The sequence below is a fragment of the Micropterus salmoides genome, unplaced genomic scaffold (genome assembly GCF_014851395.1).
Source record: "Micropterus salmoides isolate LMB-PRFRI ecotype aquatic unplaced genomic scaffold, ASM1485139v1 Ms_hic_scaffold_10, whole genome shotgun sequence".
NCBI classification, from domain to species: Eukaryota; Metazoa; Chordata; class Actinopteri; order Centrarchiformes; family Centrarchidae; genus Micropterus; species Micropterus salmoides.
The window spans coordinates 31120895-31141847 of NW_024040041.1; the positions used below are offsets into that span (position 1 = coordinate 31120895).

The 20953-nt window shown below is 41.8% G+C and overlaps 1 protein-coding gene across 1 annotated transcript; it reads left to right on the forward strand.

The window, feature by feature from the left end:
- The first annotated feature begins 13587 nt into the window (after positions 1-13587).
- Positions 13588-20263, forward strand: LOC119895251 (serine protease 33-like). Its single transcript, XM_038708232.1, has 7 exons — positions 13588-13642; positions 16261-16281; positions 16442-16604; positions 17525-17799; positions 18050-18195; positions 18277-18526; positions 19746-20263. The coding sequence occupies exons 1-6, from the start codon at positions 13588-13590 to the stop codon at positions 18523-18525; spliced, it is 909 nt and encodes a 302-aa protein (XP_038564160.1). The 3' UTR covers position 18526; positions 19746-20263.
- The last annotated feature ends 690 nt before the right edge of the window (positions 20264-20953 follow it).

Here is a 20953-nt window from a genome sequence, read left to right on the forward strand (position 1 = left end):
TCTATCAGTAAATTTCAGTCACAGAGAAAAATACTTTAGGAGTTGCAAACACCAACAGTTTCAGTCAAACAGTCAAATTTTTCATTTCAGGTGCACAAATCCTTTGTTCTAATTGTACAGATCACAAATGAAGAAACTCATATGCTCACAGTTTTGCTTCACCTGCTGCATATGAATATAATACAAAACACATACACACGTATGAGAAAATGTGTACATCAGCAAATCAGTGTGTGAATTCATGCAATGAGAGTTGCACACCTGTAGAATATTTTCTCAGAAATCATTCTTCTTTGGATGTTTTTCTAGCACAAACAAAATTCAATAATTACAATAACTTGAATCTGCCGAGTCTCAAATGCAGTTTTTTTGCTCACAAATTACTCACGAAGCTCTACACGCTCTTACTTTTGCATCACGTATCTCAGTGAAATCTGGGACACCTGTCCAAAAGGTACTGCAGCTCCTCAGACCTCCTCAAGCCCCTAATACCTTTCTCATCAGGCCCCCACCCCCTCAATGGTTTAAGGATGTGATATAAATAAATAATTAATATCTAAATATGACAAAGCAATGTGTGTGTAACCCTAGTTAAGGTAGACTTTATATTTTGTATACTAATTTTGTTGGTTATGAAACTATATACAATATACTATGGTGAGATATATATTTGACAAGGATTAAACCCATCATATTAACAGGACTTGCTGAATTAAGTTTATAACATTTGGTGATAGTTCATTATCATTCTTATTTATTTTGTTTTACATACATGACACACAACAGGGGGTAGAGGGACGGCGCTGAAGTTAGCGTGGTCCAGGGAAAAAAACACTGTATCTGCTGTTAAATCTGGACTAGATTGTCCCAGAGAGGCTAAAGTTTCTTTAAAACACAGTTTCAGATTTGTGAAATGTTTATTCCTTCGTAAAAAAAAAAACCCCGTTAGCATCTCTGTGACACTCTAGTCCAGATTTGCACTAATTTTATACCTGGGTAATGTTGGAAGAAAAATGAAATGTAAAGAGCCATCTCTACCAGTAGATAGCAGCATAAGTGTATTTAAATGTGCGACAGGTTTGGGTCTGTTACCTCTTTTAAATCCAGGTTATTGATACAGATGCTGGTCATTTAAATTAATAATAAATCTTTTGCTTTGTTTTTTTTAGTTATGTACAGTTTCATTACATCATCATAATTATCAGTCACCCTCAGCTCAGTGTCAAACCCGCATGCCCTTCTGTCAGCTTCTTAGCAGTTCTGACAACAAACTGATCATTTCATAATCTTATGATTTACCACTGTGCTATATACGACGTTGACAAAATTTCCATCTGACGATGTCTACAATGAAACACGGATGGATGGACGATGTCATCCTGATGTTGCACTTAACTTTCCTACCTTCAGAGTTTCATAGCATCTCTTTTACTTAAAACGAGCTATGTGATGTTAGCTAGCTGAGAGCCCATCATGTAATTTCATAACCATTATATCCATATTTTATCTAATTGTTAACTAACACTGGTGTTTAGACATGAGCAGTGAAATAGAGGATTAGTTTATAGAGTTTATTATTTCATTTAAGTCTTTTTTGAGTCTTTTTACTCTGGAATTCAGGAGTTTTACCTGCCCAGGAAAATGTTAACATCCAGGTTTGTTATTTCAAATGTATTCAGTTTCAGTTTTATTTACGTATTGCCAATTCACAACAAGTCATCTTATCACACTTTTTATATAGAGCAGGGAAGAGATCCAACAATTTCCAGTTCCCCAACAATGTATGACTACTGCTTTACTGAACCCAGACTACACTGCATTCATAGTCCACATGAGCAAGAGGAGAAGAGATATTTGCTAAAAACAGACTAAGTTGAAACTTACAACTTGAAATGATAAGAATTAGGAATTAGAGATGATAATGCAGACTGTATTTTATGATAGTGTCTTTGGTTCTGGTTCAGCATTGTGTGGGTCTGTGTTGGAGCGTTTTGATGCTCTGCAGTTGTGTTTTGCTCTAGAATACTTGGTGACGCCGGACTACAGAAGTTGTGGTATGGGGCCCCCATCAACTGCTGCAATGAATTTGATTTATCATCTACAGACAGACATTAGTTAAATAAGCGAGGATACTGTAAGCATTGTAAGATTTTATTTCACTGTCGCATGTACCTGAGCTGTGCTGGGTTTCCATGACCTGGAAAAAAAGTTGACCCCCGGTTATCATTGTATAATTCGCACCCAGACCTCAAGGGCAAACTGTTAACCTGTTAAGTCCTTCAGAAAGAAAGAAAGGTTGATGTTCCCTCCCCTTCTGCAACATAGCTAATTGGTGACATTTTTGACTGTTATGAGTACACCATCCAGGTACTCTAGTAGTCTCGATTAGGGTAGACGGTAAGGACATTTTAGGAGGTGCTAAAGACCAGCAGGCCTGTAGAAAGTCCATAACATGATTCATTTATTATAAAAAAAAAACTCAGTGCTCATGAGGTTTATTTAAAATTAAGTTGTACAACAGTATTCTTACATCTGGCACAGCAAAGAAAAAAAAAACACGAGCACTGTTGGGCAAGCTCCTCAGAAAATGTAATAGGCCTAATGTGCTTTTTACGTATTACTCCTTAATAATATAATGTTACTTTAGTTATTACTGGATGCTAAAATCAACAAGTTATGTAACATGTTACATTACTATATTACATTCACCCCTTCCCCACGCCCTTTACTATAAAGTGAGTTCAACCTGTTCAGCAGCCCATTTTAGAAATGATTCCACTTTACTGGAACAATAAATAACCTTAGAAGTCAACAATCAGCCAGACTGAAAAAACACTGCAGCTCTCGAACCAGATTATGCTCTTTAATGTAGGCTACATATATATAAATTTTTTTTATTTCTCTCCTGACCTTTTAACTAATATTTTATTCGTTACAGCAGCAAGGAGTATGGTTTGTACAAAACATATCACAACGTTTCTTATAGCACCTGGCTGAAAAAAATATATAGCAAGTCCTGACTTACTTCTTACAATTGTATTTCTGCACATGCATTTATGAAAGCAGTATTCACTGTTTGCTTAAGTATTCAACGCCACTCTCTCCCGATGAATGCCTGCATCTCTGACAACAGCGGAGATGCATATATATATATATATATTAGGCAGGGCTGGACTGGGACAAAAAATCGGCCCTGGCATTTTTGGCTCAGGTGGCCCATCAAAATCGGTCGGACATCCCTCAACAATACACCATCCTTGCTTTTAAGGGCTTAGATTAGGGGTTTGACAAAACTCTTAGCCCATGAGACTTGACACTGCACAAATAGTGGGGCCATGACAATAAGACAACAGTATATTTTAATAGGCTTAGTATTTGGGGAAAAACATTTATTGATGAAATAGCTGATAGGGGGGTCTGGGGTTACTCCCCCAGAAGATTTTAAACATAAAACACTTAATTTCCTGCATTCTGGAGACATGCTCATGTTCAAAGTTTTCTGCGCATTAAAAATATTTCCCACATATCTGTGATCTCTGACATTTGCAGAATAGCAATTTGAGATATATTATTACTAGAGAATGAAGTCATTATATTTTGACAAAATCTACCTGCCCCACTGCTGTGCCTTTTTGCTCTGCTGATATGGTAGTAGGCTGCTACCCCCTTTAGACCGTCTGACAGACAGTCAGACTGTACTGGACTGTACTGGACTGTACTGGATGAGACGAGCTCACTGCTCTTCATCAGAGGTAGAAAACCAAAACTGGAAACACTTGTGATCAGACAGAAATATCAGCACACATCCACACACATGTTCACTTCAGCACCTCTGATAAAGCGCAGCTCACAGCCGCTTCAGAGGGAATGAAGCATCCTGGAGCAGAGAGACAGTCAAACAGAGCAAAGAGTCTCTGACGAAGGGGACAGAGACAGCAGAGAGAGAGACAGGTGTCTGTGTCGCGGTCAGGTGTGTCATGTTATTCTCTCACTATTTTGTGGCGGACTGTTAATCGTTTGTGTAGCAAGTACATTCACTAGACGCTGACCTAGCCTAATATGAAAAATATTTTTTATGTTGTTGTTGAGTTACATTTGGGGCTACTGTCAAAACATTCGGGGCTAAAGCCACCTGGCGGCGCCGTTGGTGGGTAGCCTACATGTCCCCAGCTTCCCCAGTGTAAATCAACCTCCCTCCCTACAGGTTGAGCTACTCATGCTTACCTCTTCACCCCCACTCTCCTCCTGCTCTCTCTCTCAGTCACTCGCTAACACAGCCTCCTCTGCCTGTCAGCGGTAAAGCAGTAGTCATACATTGTTGGGGAATTGGAACTTGTTGGATCTCTTCCCTACTCTATATAAAAAGTGCGATAAGATGACTTGTTGTGACTTGGCGCTACTTAAATAAAACTGAAACTGAATACATTTGAAATAACAAACCTGGATGTTAACATTTTCCTGGGCAGGTAAAACTCCTGAATTCCAGAGTGAAAACAAATGGCTGCTTATTGTAAAAAGACTCGAAAAAGACTTGAATGAAATAATAAATTCTATAAACTAATCCTCTATTTCACTGCTCATGTCTAAACACAGTGTTAGTTGACAATTAGATAAAATATGGATATAATGGTTATGAAATTACATGATGGGATCTCAGCTAGCTAACATCACATAGATCATTTTAAGAAAAAGAGATGCTGAAACTCTGAAAGTCAAATGTATTAAAGCAGCTAGATAGCATTAACTTACAGTGTTTCTACCAACGCGTGATGGACTGGGCTGGAGCAGCTGCCGCTCCAAGTGATGTGGGCAGACAAGACGTTCAACTAACGTGTCGGGTTACGTATGTAACCCTTGTTCCCCAAGAAGGGGAACGAGACCCTGTGTCGGTGACGACACTATGGGAACGAGGCCACGGCGAAACCCCGCCTGCCCCCAGCTACAGAACCTGACAGCACGACAAGGCAGGGGAGCACACGGGTGCCGGGTGCAGAAGGAAGGTCCAGACTGTAAAACCGGATTAAAGTGTGAGGAGTGGCCCAGCCAGATGCCTCACACAAATCCTGGAGTGAAGCCCCTACGGGGAGGGCCCTAGAGGCCGCCATGCCTCGAGTATAGTGCGCCCTTACCTGCACCTGATAAAATAAATAGTCTGAACAATCCAGTTGCTGATCGTGTGTTTGGAAGCAGGGAGCCCAGCCTTGGGGGACCCGAAACACACCAGCAACTGGTCTGCTTTCCTCCACCGGGAAGACCTCAGAGTGTAAATACTCAGTGCTCTGACCGGGCACAGCAGATGAAGTTTCCTGTCCTCCGCCGTCACATGAGGTGGGGGATGAAACGCCTGCAGCACTGTGGACCCTGCCAACCTGGATGGGACCTTAGGGACATAGCCCGGACAGGGGTGCAGGATGGCTCTGACCCTCCCCGGGGCAAACTCCAGTCCTGGAGGAACTCCAGTACCATAGTCACCCGGCAGGTAACTGGGTCCACCACTCGTTCTCTGCTCCAGGTGGCAAACACATTCCACTTCAGGCCGTACATCCTTCTCGTGGACGGGGCTCTGGAGCTGAGCAGTGTCTCAACTGTTCCTGCCGTAAGGCCCGCCTCCAGGAACTGGGCCCCCTCAGGGGCCAGACCCACAGTCTCCATAGGGCGGGGCAAGGGTGAAAGACCTGGCCCTGCGCCTGAGACAGCAGGTCCTTCCTCAGAGGGACCTGCCATGGCGGGCCCTCTAGGAGCAAAATTAAGTCCGAGAACCACACTCGGGCCGGCCAAAACAGGGATACTAACAGTAGGCTGACACTGTCCTGACAGACCCGCTCCAGAACCCCCGGAAGCAGAGCGACTGGGGGCGCAGCCTCGGCCACGTCTGTACTATGGCATCCAGCCCTAGCGGGGCTGGGGGCAAGAGGGAGAACCACAGAGGACAGTGCGTCGTCTCTTGAGACGCAAACAAGTCCACGTCTATGGGGCTGAACTCTTTGCATAATAACTCCACCACCTCGGGGTGGAGTCTCCATTCCCCGGGCCTCAGCCCCTGTCTCGACAGCAGGTCTGCTCCCTGATTCTGGGTCCCAGGGACGTACATCGCTCTGAGGGACAGCAGTCTCTGCTGGGACCACAGGCGGATCCGATGTGCCAGCTTGCATAATGGGCGCGAGCGCAGATCCCCCTGGTGATTCAAATAGGCCACCACCGCCGTGTTGTCGGTCCTGACAAGGACGTGGCGACCGCGGAGAGCGGGCAGAAAACTCCTCAGAGCTTTGAAAACCTGCTGCCATGAGACCCAACACTCTCTGAAAGTGTTTCACAGTGATGGAGCGGCCTAGCTTTATTCTGGTTACTGAGGACACAATTGACCCGACGCGTGCAGAGGACAGGTGGGCCTGCATCATCATCGACTTCCACAGCACCCCTAGGAACGTAGTCTGTTGGGCGGGTGTCAGCACGCTCTTCTTCGTGTTGAGCCGCAGCCCTAAACGGCGAAGGTGGGTGAGGACGACATTTCGATGCCAAACCGCTAACTCTCGAGACTGGGCCAGAATGAGCCAGTCATCGATATAGTGCAATATGCGGATGACCTGGAGCCTCACTTGGGCCAGAGCTGCATCTATACACTTGGTGAACGTGCGAGGAGAGAGTGCTAGGCCGAACGGAAGAACCCGATACTGGTATGCCACGCCCCCGGCGAACCTCAGGAACTTCCTGTGACAGGGACGGATAGAGATGTGGAAATATGCGTCTTGTAGATCTATCGTGACAAAACAATCCTTGGATTGGATCTGACTGATGATGGCGGGGATGGTGAGCATCTTGAACCTGAATCTTCTCAGAGATTTGTTCAGGAACCGTAGATCTAAAATCGGACGCAATCCTCCATCTTTCTTGGGAACTATGAAGTACCGGCTGTAGAGGCGGAGGTAGAAACCTCAGGACCTCTTCCCCTGGCCCCGGCGAGACTGAAGAACGGTCCTCAGATCCCTTGTCTCGGGGGGCTGAGGGGGCTCGCCTCGAACCCCAAGTGTGCTGAGGGGGAGCACAAGAAGCGACACTCTGCCTCTGGGTCTGATGGTAGGAGCTGGATGACGGCTGGGCCCTCTCTCGTCTCTCCACAGCCGTCGCCATCCTGGCCCCCGAACGACGAGGGAGATATTGCCGTAACGTCTCTCCTTGCGTCCTGGCATGCTGGAACCTGTTGACGACAGCGTCCACCGCCTCGCCAAACAGGCCCGAGGTTGCGATCGGCGCGTTGAGGAGAAAGGTCTTCTCCTTCTCCTAGATACCCGACAGGTTGAGCCATAGGTGCCATTCCGTGGCTACCAGTGCCGACATGGAGCGGCCAATGGCTAGGGCCGTCTCCTTCATGACTCTAAGCGACAAGTCCGTAGCTCGGCGGAGCTCAGCAATATCCTCCTCAGAGGGGCCTGCTCCCGAGTCTATGTCCTTCAGTCTGTCATCCTGGTATGCCTGCAAAACCGCCATTGTGTGCAGGCTCGCACCAGCCCGGCCCGCTGCCATGTAAGCTTTGCCCACTAAAGCAGATGTCATACGACATGGCTTGGTAGGTAGCGCCGGCTCCTTGTGGGATGATGCATGACCGGGCGAGAGATAGCTAGCCAAAGCATCCTCAACCCGGGGCATCCCATAGCCTTAATTAGGGGGGTCAGACCCCCCAATCCCACCCGTAATTTGAACCATGCTTGGGGTGCTTACAACACAATTCAAGATCAAATCACCAATAGTGTGAAAAAATTAGGTCTCCCAATATAGGCTATGATGTCTGGAAGTTGGCAAGTATGCTGATTAACCAAACTTCAATGCTTATAGTGATTATTGACTTGGCTCTGTTTAAAAATTGTGATGATGTGAACCTTTGGAAGCTGCTGGACAACAATGTAACTGGACAAGTGATGCAAGAAAAAACAAAAGTGCTACTGCAGAAATAGAGGCCCAGCGCCACATTACAGGTTCCCCACTGCGGTGTACTCATGACCCCCTCACCTACTGGTCCACCAAACCCCTGGTTTCCGTCCTGTTACCCAAACACACCCTTTTTGAAATATTGTCCACCCCACCAAGTCCAATGAGTAAGTTGCAGAATGCTGCTTCCCGCAGCTAAACAAGAAAGAGCCACACATGGTATCAGCCTTCTTTGTTCTTTGTCTTTGTTTAATCAAATATTCACACAAATGTTCATAAACATCTCAGGCTCAGTGTTTAAGTGGTTGTCAGCTTTGTAGCAATACATTTACTTCACCAATAAATGGTGGTGTGCATTTTCTGAATGAAGCTTGTAGTACTGAACTATTTTCGACAAATTGTGTCGGAAAGCAATAACGACTTCTAAGCGCTTCATTTGGCCATCTCTATCCGTCACAGACGGACTGCTCATAAAATGCCCCTACTTTACCGATACTGAAACTCACTCCAAAAGAAATGGAAAAGTTTGTAGGACTAGTGAGACCAACTTCCATTGTGAACATGTCATGTTACTACAGTAGTCTCTAGCTAGCAGATCCAGTTTGTGAAGTAATGTCTTCCTGGAACAAACACAATAGTGATAACCCGTAAAAAATCCCCTTTACCATTACGTAAAACTAGTTTATCCTTACTAGAAAAACAGACGTATAGATTTATTGAGCAACAAGGCAAGGCGAGGCAAGGCAAGTTTATTTGTATAGCACATTTCAACAACAAGGTAATTCAAAGTGCTTTACATAAAAGCAACAGGGAAATATAAAAAAGTTTAAAAGCAACATAGGGAAGTTGAAAAAATACGCATTAAAATATAATAAAAGTTACAGTGCAGTGTACAATCAGAGTTAAAAGAGTTAAATGGAAAATAAAAACAGGCTGAGGGGTTGAGCAAATAATTGAGTTACAATTATTTCGAAAAGAGAATAAACAGAGAAGCACACTTAATCTACTCTCTCTAGCTAGTCTGTACTCAGGTCAATAGCAATTTTTGGGTCCACAGAAACTCAGACCCAGATGACCAGAGAGGTCTGGATGGTTCATAACAAAGCAGAAGATCAGAAATGTATTTTGGCCCTAAACCATTTAGTGCTTTATAAACTAGCAGGATTTTGAAATCAATTCTTTGCCAATGTAAAGACCTCAGAACTGGAGTGATGTGATCCATCTTTTTGGTCTTAGTGAGAACTCGAGCAGCAGCGTTCTGTATAAGCTGCAGCTGTCTGATGGATTTCTTAGGGAGCCCTGTAGGGACACTGTTACAGTAGTCAAGTCGACTGAAATTAAATGCATGGATAAGTTTGTCCAGGTCTTGCTGAGACATAAGTCCTTTAATCCTTGATATATTCTTCAGGTAAAAGTTGGCTGACTTTGTAATTGTCTTAATGTGGCTCCTCAAATTCAGGTCTGAGTCCATGACCACACCAAGATTTCTGGCTTGTTTTGTGGTTCTTAACATTACAGATTGAAGTCGAGCACTGACTTTCAATCATTCCTCCCTGGCTCCAAAAACAATAACTTCAGTTTTATCTTTGTTTAATTGAAGAAAATTCTGACACATCCAATCGTTGACCTGCTCCATACAGTTACTCAGCGCTTGTATGGGGTCATGGTCCCCTGGTGAAATGTTTATGTAAATCTGTGTGTCATCTGCACGATTATGGTAACATATTTTGTTGTTTTTCATAACCTGAGCCAGTGGAAGCATGTAAATGTTAAACAAAAGAGGCCCGAAATTGGAGCCTTGGGGAACTCCACATGTAATTTTTGTCAACTCAGATGTGTGATTACTTATAGACACAAAGTAGTCCCTGTCCTTTAAGTAGAATTCAACCAGTTTAGAACTGTGCCAGAAAGTCCAACCAAGTTTTCAAGTCTGTCCAGTAATATGTTGTGGTCGACCGTGTTGAAAGCAGCACTGAGATCTAGTAATACTAAGACTGAAATTCTGCCACTGTCAGTGTTTAAATGGGTGTCATTGAAGACCATAACAAGAGCTGTCTCAGTGTTGTGGTCAAAAGCCTTTTCCATGATTTTACTTAAAAATGGGAGATTTGATATGGGCCTATAATTGCTCATTAGTGAACTGTCTAGATTGCTCTTTTTTAAGAGTGGCTTAATGACTGCAGTTTTCAGGGCCTGTGGAAATAAACATGTTGGCAATTTGTAGCAGATCTGAGGCCATGCATTTAGAAACATTGAAAAAACCTGTTGGCAGAATATCAAGGCAGCATGAAGTGGTTATCAGATGTTTTATTATGTCCTCCAGGTTTTTTTGGTTAATAGAATCAAATTGTCTCATGCTATATGAATTGTTTTTAAGTGGACACAGGGACAAGACATATCCTGTACCTGATATGGAGGCACTAATTACTTGTCTGTTTGTTTGAATTTTGTCTGTGAAGAAGGAGGCAAATTCATTGCACGCCCTGGTGGATAGAAGCTCAGAGGCTACAGACACAGGAGGGTTGGTTAGCCTGTCGACAGTAGCAAACAGGGTACGTGCATTATTAGTGGTTATTATTATTGGTAAATAAATGCGAAGTCTGTCTTTATAGATGTCATAATGAACCTGTAGATTTGTTTTCCGCCACCTGCGTTCAGCTTTTTGACACTCTTTTTTGAGTTCTAACCAGCGTGGCATTTCTCAATGGAGATCTTCGCTTACCAGAGACCACCTTCACCTTGGCTGGTGCAATGGCATCAATAACATTTGTAATTTTAGAATTGAAATTATCTACAAGCTCATTCACTGAGACCTGTGAGAGGGTGGGTGTCGAGGAGAAAGCCTCAACAAATTTTTCACTAGTGTTCAGTGATATGCCGTTTTGTGATTACATTTGTGTGCACGCAGATAGCGCTCTCAAAGAAAACACAGGAATGATCCGAGAGAGCAACATCAGTCACCACAGCCTTGGAAATGTCCAGACCCTTGGAGATGACTAAGTCCAAAGTGCGCCCCTTATTGTGTGTGGGCTCCGTCACATGTTAGCATTGTCAGAACAGTGACACATGATGACAAATGACATGATGTTATATTGTGTTTCAGCAACTTTGAACAAAATAAAAAATCTGACAATGGTAGTTAGTTAGCGCGAGAAAGGCAACTGCACAAACAGGAACCCCCTCGAGTCCAGGGATGTGCCCCCGAGACAACTGCTCTAACCGTGTTCACTGCAACACTACCAAGATATTATGAACGAATCCCAAACGAGAAACGTTCCTTCATCCTACCAGGGAAAGCTCCAACATATGCACACAAATTCTCAACTTGGCTCAAAATTTCTAAAACTGTTGCTAGTCCTACACAAGACAGCACTTAAGATCCAACCCTAACCACACCAACCAAATGTAACAACAGAAACTCAATAACAACCAAAACCAAAACTCCAGACTATGAGGCTTCTCAAAACTAGTACTTAGCATTATACCCTATCATTAGAGACTATTATTATCCTCCAAAGGCCAGCCCCAAACTTTTACAAAGGCAGGTTAGTGCAAAAGAGTGAAACCAACAGTACTAGTAGTAACCTAACAGCAAAATACCAACAGTTTCTAACTCTGCATTCCAAAACTTACCAGACAAAGAAAATGGACAAACCCCCACATTTGTATCACAGCAGGCAAGATTCAAGATTCAGGTTTTGGATCCCGGACGAGCCCCCATTTTGTCAGATTTTGTTTTGCCAACTGACCAGCCATATATAGCCTGTGTCAAAAACCATTTACATAATCTAACAGGTTCATAGGGAGTACTGCCAAAGGAACTCAAATCTAATCTAATCTAATTTACTCATTAAAATCTCTATTATTTTCATACTGTGTGGTTTCCCGCTTTTGTCACCTACTGTTGAGCCAGGTTGTGACAAAGGCGAGACTTGTCTTAAGTCTGGCAGGAAAAATTTACGCATGACTCAAATGCCTTTCTGAGGTAGACAGTGTTTTCTATGTCGATCTGATTCTCGTTTTATATTTTTTATCTGTACGTGAAGTTTGTGTTTGTGTCTGAGTTCAACTGGGCGCCCATCGTGTTTTGGTGTTAGCGGACTCCTTGTCATCTGCAGTGCTGTCGCTGTGTGTACAGTTCAAAATCAAAATCAATAGGTGAGATGCTCGGGAGCGTTCATACAGAAAATCCGACCCGATTTCTTTACATAGGATACAGCATAGTGGCTGTTACAAGGGACCAAGAAAGCAGGTGTGTGGTTCATTTTTATGTGTTACAACCAGGCAATAAAAAAGTGGTTAATTAATAAGTGATTTCTATTTAAAAACTACAAATAGCACCTGTAAGTTTTTTGGCTGTCAGACTAAAAAATTGCAAACATAACACCCCAGCATAAATTTACATTGATACAATGTTGTAAAACAATAAGATATGAACACTGGGGGTAAAAACTTAGTACAGTCACTGTCCTGTGTGTGAAAACACACACCTCCCTGTCATTTAGCCATACATTTGTTATTTTTGGACACTTGTCTGTCTTGTTAAAATAAAGATCTGAGCCCTTCTTAAAGACATACTTGAAGTGGCCTTTATGTGTTTAGTGGTTCATCTTGTTTCAGATCAACTTCATTTGTTCTCAGGAAGCCAGACGCTGTTTGACCAGTTCATTCCTGAGAAAGCAGCAGGATTCCTGTGCCTCGGTTCAGCTGTCAGTTTAAAGGGATGGAGATGAAAGGTGCTTCATCTAAAAGAACAGATTTGTGATGTCTATTTCCTTCATATCTTCATGATGAATCCTATGGAAGAAATGAAACGTGTCGTTATTTGAAACATCCGTGTGCAGGGCCCTACCCAGCAGATTATGTAACACTTGAATTCAGCTCCACCTCGTCCATCTTCAACCTAAAAATGCTGCTTTAATGTTAATTTGTATATTCTAAAAATAATATAATAATAATAATGATACCAACACAATATTTTATGTATGTGCTTTTATGTATTAATAACAACAGAAGGGTTCTCCGTCCACAGCTGTGTAAATCTGACAAAAATAACACCAAACATCATGTTGCTGAGTTTCAGTTGATTTTTAATATAAATGAAATCAAAACTTAAAGGAGGTTAGGAAATAAATAATAAATATTTTTTCTAAAACAGTACACATCCGTTGTGATAGATAAGCAGAAATACATATGCCACACCTGTAAGATGACAGAAAGTCGAAGTCTAACAACTTTATATTCAGTTAGTTAGTTAAGTCCAGTGGTTTCTAACCTTAAGGTCGGGCCACTCCAAAGAATCACCAGATAAATCAGAGGCGTCGTGAGATAATTAATGGGACAGAAAAGAAGAAAAAACTAAGTACTGATAAACAAAACTGTTTTCAGTTTTTGTTCTCATTTTTGACTTGAAATGGATAATTGGACAAGTTTAGAGAAGACATGTCTGGTGGGACTGATTGGAGTTTAGGTTTGGAGTTGAAGTATAAGATGCCCAGATAAAGTACTTGAGTAAATGTACTTACCTTAGAGATAGTGACACGTGTTGGGAGTGTCATTGGACAGGTATGTTGGTGGTAGACGGAAGAGGAGGGAAGAAAAGAGAGGGAGGGGAGAAGAAGGGTATATATGTTGATGCAGATCTGATCATATGTACTTTCAGCGATGGCTTTCTACAAAGTGATCTGTGTGGCAGCTCTGCTGACTCTCCTGACACAAGGTAAGAAACCTCCTCCCTGTGCACACTTGGACCAGTCATGTTTGACATCTGATGACTGCTGTATGAGGAGGTAGTAGAATCTTTTAATTAATAAAGGGTTGTTAATTATCACATGAAAGTGCAAATCCTGCATTCAAATTAAACTTTTTACAAAATTGTAGCAATAAAATATACAAAACCAAAGTGCTCAATGGATCCACTGAATCAGAATGTGCACAAAAACAATTTATAAAATTAATCATCAAATTTAGACGAGAAGGAGAAATAAAGACAAGTCTTGTCCAGGTTGTGTAAATTCTTTTATTAGATTTTTGGGGGAAAGGATTTTTAGATGGCAGAAACAACCAACTATATCAGTCTGCAAAGTGAGCAGTAACTATAGTCGTCAGATAAATATGGAATAAAAATAGTTTTGCACTGAGTTAAAACTTTGCCTGGATACATAAAAGTAAAATAACGACTGCTTCACTCTAGATGTACATATGACAATAAAGAACAATTTTCTTTTCATAGCAGATATTCATTGTAAAGGAGCTGAGTGAAATAACTGCTATATTTCCTGTCAGTAATCACTGGTTGCGTTCATCAATACCTTTTGCATACCTTTGTGTTTTGCCTTAAAAAGTGTCATTTTTTACAACATCATCAATTTTCAACATTCCCAGCATCAGCACAACCTCAGCTCTCACTCAGCTCAACCTATATTTATATACACTCTAACGGGGAATATTTCTACATATTTTATTGAAAACAGCACTTTTTTCCGCGCTCTTACTTTTGTTTAACAGGAAAAAAATGGGGTGTCTAGCTCAAAGTGACGAGGAGTGACATGATGCCTTCTGAACTGCTTTCACAGCTGGTGTGATCTCTTAAAGTTTCTGTAGTTATTGCAGATAGTGATGGGATTCTAATGAAGTTTCTTCCATAATATGAAACATCCAGTTAAACTTTCAAAATAAAACATTAACATTGTGAAACATTGCATGGGCTTGGGATCCCCAGTGTGTGAGAAAGGGTTGCTTTTATGGTTATAGTTGTGTAATTTGATCCTTAATAAACCATAAGGAAACTTTCTTATTCGATTCAGTCTGTCCAAATTAAGAAATATTTGTGGATTTAGTTTAAGCGATTTAAGGAAACTTCTCTTTTCTATTCAGGGGTATGTGAGTAGAGTAGGGAGACAGAAAGATCACAGCAACTTTAAACTGTTTGAAGGAATGTTTTTACGTCACTATACCAACACCATGTATACTATAACTTTTCCCCATCATGGTGGAGATGTGTACAGTAAATGGGTTTCAGGTTAACATCTTGTTGCCACACCTTGTTGTTATTACCCTGATTGCAAAACTGATTCTGATGAAAAACTTTAAGAAGAAGGAAGGAGAAGAAGAACATCTGTTCACTCAACAGTTAGTCATCCAGGAGTGAGAAAATAACAACTCAGTCAGGGTGATTTCTTTAGATCAGAGCTTGCAAATCTCTGATGAACATTAACATTTACCAAAATCATTTAACCCAAACCTAACAGATGTACGGTAATGTATTATACACACATATAGATGTTCTTTACTTTTCATATAATATGCAAATGTATAGTTTTCATTTGATGCACATTTTGTATTTCATATAAATTGTACTTTTGAGTAAGTATTAAACACAATATTTTACAAAAATTTCTGTCCAGTACAGGCTGACCATCAGGTTTAAAGATTAAATTCCTTGTCAAGGTGACCTCTGCACTGCAAAATTTACAAGGGATCATACAGCTAAACTTTAATGTATTGTAACGTTAAAGGCAAATCAGTTGCTGCTTGCTGTTATAAAGACCATTCAGGTCCCATATATTAGCATCATCTATACTTAACATTTTAAGACAAAACAGAAATCATTTACATATTTAGAGACCAAAATTTTTGATGGCTAAAATCTAAATAACAGACACTAAAATCATCAATGCCATAAATATTAAATAGTTTTTAATGTTTTTTACAGTACAGAGAAGACAGGAAATAAGGGGAGAAAGGGGAGAGATTACATGGTCCCAAATCAGACTCAAAACAGGGACGGGACAGTGATGCATTCACTTACTGTTGTACACACTGTACTGCATGGTAGCGTCATGGTTGTTTATAAAACAACAACATTCTACAGTAGTTTTCACAGGAGTACCACTCTTCATAAAGAGTAAACTGACCTTCATGTGTAAAATCAGTGGAGGGCCCCTTTAACTTCTGCTGCTGTCATGTTTTTGTGACATTAAGGCATCATCAGGGACAGTAGTAACAGTGAGGAAACTTATTAGTGGCAGCAATAAGATAAACAGCAGCAGAACAAGATACGGTCATTTCAGCCCGTCCTCACCAAAAAAAAAACAGGGGTGATAGTTTAAGTAGCTTATTATTGTTAGGCTGTGGTCATAAGATGTAGCAAAGAAGGAAGTCAGCTGATACTCAAATGTTGGTTACCGAAGTCAAAATCAATTTAGTTGTACAGATGATCACAAAATTACACCCATGTAAATATCATATGCCAATGTAGAATGAGACATATATCAGTAAATATAAATACAATACTGTTGTTTCATAAGTGTTTAATTGTTTGTCCTCTATTTTCAGAGTGTCACTCACAAATAAGTGGTAAGTCAAAGTTTCTGTGCTCACTTTTTTATTTCCTGTTTATCTGTCATGTGGGACATTTTTAACATGTTTTTGTGATGTAAATGTTTTGTTTATAGTTTCATCATTGTTAGTATTTGCAAACCTGTATTGCTCACGCTGTGTCTTTCTCTCTCCTCAGTGTGTGGACAGCCAAAGCTCAACACCAAGATTGTTGGAGGACAGGTGGCCTCTGCAGGCAGCTGGCCCTGGCAGGCCAGTCTGCAAAGGTCTGGGTCCCACTTCTGTGGAGGATCCCTCATTAACAATCAATGGGTGCTGACTGCTGCTCACTGCTTCTACAGGTAAGCATTGAGGGCAATCAGAATGGTTTCAAAATGATGGAAAGGAAGGAAGGAAACATGAAAAATATTGTTATGATACTAAAATTTTTATTATTTCATCATTTATCATCATTCGAGGAGAAGATCTGTGTTGTTTTAACCTGTGATGATGGTTAGCAAACAGAAATTGCGTCTTTTTGCCAAAAAGGTTGGGAATTACTTCTCCAAGAGGCAGGAGGGAAAATAAAAAAAGTGGCTTTCTAGCAAGATTTTAGTTTGATTTTTGCCCTAAGTAGCTGTAGAGCTAACCACAAGTGTATTGGAGTGGTCCAAAAGCATATCTGGTGTGACAGGGGGCAAAGACATATCCTAGTTAAAGTACCTATTTTCAATAAATATAAAAACATATGAGAATACTCTGACTCCCTAACTCATTGTTCCATTAAATCAATCAATTAAATCTCTCAAGCTAATCTCTATAAACAGATATCTGCATACTGATGCACGCTGGCTACACAAAAAGCCTCAAAACATGGGCTGTTACCCCCAGAAGCTAAATTGTCATCAGACGACAAGTTGTGTCCATAAATTTATTTGGCCGTCCAATTAGAATGATCATCTTAACTCCATCATGCTTCTCTCCTCTTTGGAGTTAAATAGTTTATTACAGTTTACAAATTTGGACTGAGATACAATGATACACCTCAAGTTTTGGCTGTATTACACTGGACACTGGCAGAAAATGATTTATAATGTAATTTGGATACAAATGACTTACTTTTAGTAATATCTTCCTGTTGCCACATCTCTCAAGCCCCATACATAGTAGACTAGACATGATCTTAAAATGGACTTAGTGTGTGCATGTGATCTTGAGGTCTGCTTTTAATATCTTTGTTTTTGTTTCTTTTTGTTTCTTTTTGTTTCTCTTCTGATTACAGCACAGGCATAACCACACGCACTCTGACTGTATCTCTGGGTCGCCAGACACTACAGGGATTGAACCCCAATCAAGTGTCTCGGACAGTGTCACAGATCATCATTCATCCCAACTATGACTCCGACACTGATGACAACGACATCTGCCTCCTGAAGCTCTCCTCACCGGTGACTTTCACCACCTACATCCAGCCCGTCTGCCTGGCAGCCCCAGGCAGCACCTACTACAGCGGCATTCCAGCCTGGGTCACCGGCTGGGGCAGGATTGGAAGTGGAGGTGGGTCATAAAGGACCTGGAGTACATTTTCAGAGATACTCTGACTACAATGGTGGCAACAACTGTTTTCTCAGTAGTTAGTTCAATGCAAAATTTTATTTTGCTTGATTCATAAAAGGGAAAATCTGACTGTATTTGAGGTGTGCCGCAGACCTGATGTATTAATTAAATAGTACAGTTTGTGTAAAAACAATTTAAATCACATTTCGAGACTTTTGTTGTTTACTAAACTGAATTTGTGTCTCTTCAGTGAACCTTCCACCCCCAGGAAACCTGATGGAGGTGCAGGTACCGGTTGTGGGGAACAGAAAGTGTAACTGTAACTACGGAATGGGCACAATCACACGCAACATGATGTGCGCCGGGTTCAGTGCTGGAGGGAAGGACTCCTGTCAGGTGATCATTTTCACACCTGTATTTGAGTCAGATTTCACCTTCTGTAAAGAATTCTTCTACTAAATATTTGTCTCTTTAAAGGGGGATTCAGGTGGTCCGATGGTGATCAAGCAGAGCGGTCGCTGGATCCAGGGGGGAGTCGTGAGTTTTGGTTACGGCTGTGCCCTGCCTAATTTCCCGGGAGTCTACACCCGAGTGTCCCAGTATCAGTCCTGGATCAACAGCCAGATCACCAGCAACCGGCCAGGCTTCCTCACCTTCAGGTCCCCTGGGACTGACGGTGACCTCAGCGTCACCTGTCGAGGCCTGCCACCAAAAACCACAGGCTAAGGTAGTGCCTGCCATGTCCAGACTTTTTTAGACAGAACTTACTTGGTCTAGAAAGACCCTTTGCAATATGGTGGTGAGCACTATCTAATGAAAACTGACTGCATAGTGACACAGTTAGCTTAACTTAGCATACAGACTGGAAACAGGGAGAAACATCTAGCCTGACTCTGTCAAATGTAAAAAAATCTACCTACCAGCACTCTGAAGCTCACTGATGAACACATAGCTGTTTTGAAAAACCTGAAAAAGCTTGAGCTTCGATCACTGTAAATGTGCCAGATTTAACCAAAAGGCAAATTTACCAAACAAGAGAGAGGTATTGAACTTCAATTCAATTCAATTCAATTCAATTTTATTTATATAGCGCCAAATCACAACAACAGTTATCTCACAGCGCTTTTCATAAAAGAGCAGGTCTAGACCGTACTCTGTGATGATATTTACAGAAGCCCAACAGTTCCCACCAAGAGCAGCACTAGGCGACAGAGGCAAGGAGAAACTTCCTTTAAGAGGAAGAAACGTCGAGCAGAACCATGACTCAGGGTGGGCGGCCATCTGCCTCGACCGGTTGGGGTGAAGGAGAGAGAGAGAGAGAGAGAGAGAGAGCAGGAGAGGAAAAGAGAGGGATGTAAGGAGAGAGAGGGGAGGGAGGCAGCCTACACAATATACACACAGAGGTACATACACTAAAGGCAACGTTGCTATAGACTGAATGAATAATGGTACATATATTTACAGTAGTGTTAATGATAATAATCGTAATGTCAATGATTATAATTACAATAATAACAATAGGACTAGTAACAATAGTCGTTGCAGCAGAGGGTGTCGAGCAGGAACACGGGGGCAGCAGGTGACCCGCAACCACAGATCCAGACTCCACAGCTCCAGAGCCAGAAACACCTGCAGGAAGTGATAGGAGGAGAGAGGAGACGGACGAGAAAGCACAAGACTACCAGAAAGGGGAGAAGTTGTGTTAGTAACATGCAATAATGGGATGAGGTTGCATACATTGGGAGAGAAAGTAGAGGAGAGAGGAGCTCAGTGCATCATGGGAAATCCCCCGGCAGTCTAGGCCTATAGCAACTTCTCATGTGACTCTCTGTGAAATAGTGAAACAACATTTCATAAAATCTTGACTTTTCCTATCAGGCATAAGGAAGATTTTTGTAGTTTCATGAAAAGTAAGACTAACATTTCCATCTTGCTTGTTTGTTCAGGGTATTCTGGCGGTCCTATGATGTGTGAGCGGGCGGCTGTTGGTTCAGCAGTGTTCAAAACAACGCCACCTACACGGTCAAGCAGATTCATTGATGTTCTTCACCAAACTCATCACTTACTTGCTTTGAGACCTATCTGGCTCAGACAGTGGGTCTTTACTCCAGCCTCCAACACCACCAGCAACAACAACAGCACCAAACACAGCTGCCACTATGCAGTACCTACTCCCAGTGGGGGTGCTTCTGCTCACTCATCCTTCTTCTTCCATCTCCACCTCTTATTATTAAATGAATGTAAACAACCTTAAATTTGAGAGAGAGTGGAGGCTTAAAGATGCATTAATTAATCTAAGACTTGATTCTGCCTCGTGACTGCTAGAGATCAAAAAGAGATTCTAGATGCCACCTGCTTTCCTGCTTCATCTGCTTTAAAACGAAGGGTGTAAAATGAATGCAAATTAAAGGGGATATGTAGTTTTTCAATGAAATCACTTATTAATAAATATCTTTTGAGCTTCCTTTGTGTCAATGGGTTCTAACTTTACTTAGAAATTAAACACATGCCTATTTTTTCTGTTGCTTGCAACAGACACTAAGCTGCTTCTTACTGGAAGATTTCGGGGTCAGGATGTAGCCCTGTGCGCGCTCCTGGGCCTCCTGCCAACTACAGTGACAACACCTCAGTGTTGAATTGCAACAAATTGCAGTCCACTAACACCACAAATCACACTGTCTTATTTTGCACGAGGATTGTGCCAATCTGTCTGCTCGCTGCGCTGTCTGAAAGGTAGCGTTAAGGAGCAGTGAACGCTGGTAGTAACAAAGCAGAAAAGAACATGTCTATGTGAAAAGCCACAGCCGGCTGCGCCAACAAAAAGCCTTGTGGACCAGTATTTTGTCTGACCTCAATTCAATTCAAAAATCCTTCGACGGGCATATTTCACAGTGTTACAGCAACAGCAGGGCAAAGTGTGAAATAGTGAGAAGACATATAGGTAAACAAACAATAAATAAATATAAGTAAGGGGAGCAGTGCTGATTGTAAACTGTGTCAGCAGCAGGAAGGAAAGACTTGCGATATCTTTCCTTGATTCAGCAACCTGCCACTGAAAGAGCAGCTCAGTGTTCTCAGAGCATCCTGCATGGGGATAATTTAGCCTCCTGTCTTCCTCCAACTTCCGAATCAGCCTGTCAAGTCTCCTCCTATC

What these genes read in the sequence shown, in the direction of transcription:
- LOC119895251 (XM_038708232.1), top strand. Translation starts at nt 13,588, where the DNA reads ATGGCTTTCTACAAAGTGATCTGTGTGGCAGCTCTGCTGACTCTCCTG. An exon ending in GCTGCTCACTGCTTCTACAG is followed by an intron (nt 16,605 to 17,524) that starts GTAAGCATTGAG and finishes TTCTGATTACAG; the next exon opens with CACAGGCATAACCACACGCA. An exon ending in GGGCAGGATTGGAAGTGGAG is followed by an intron (nt 17,800 to 18,049) that starts GTGGGTCATAAA and finishes GTGTCTCTTCAG; the next exon opens with TGAACCTTCCACCCCCAGGA.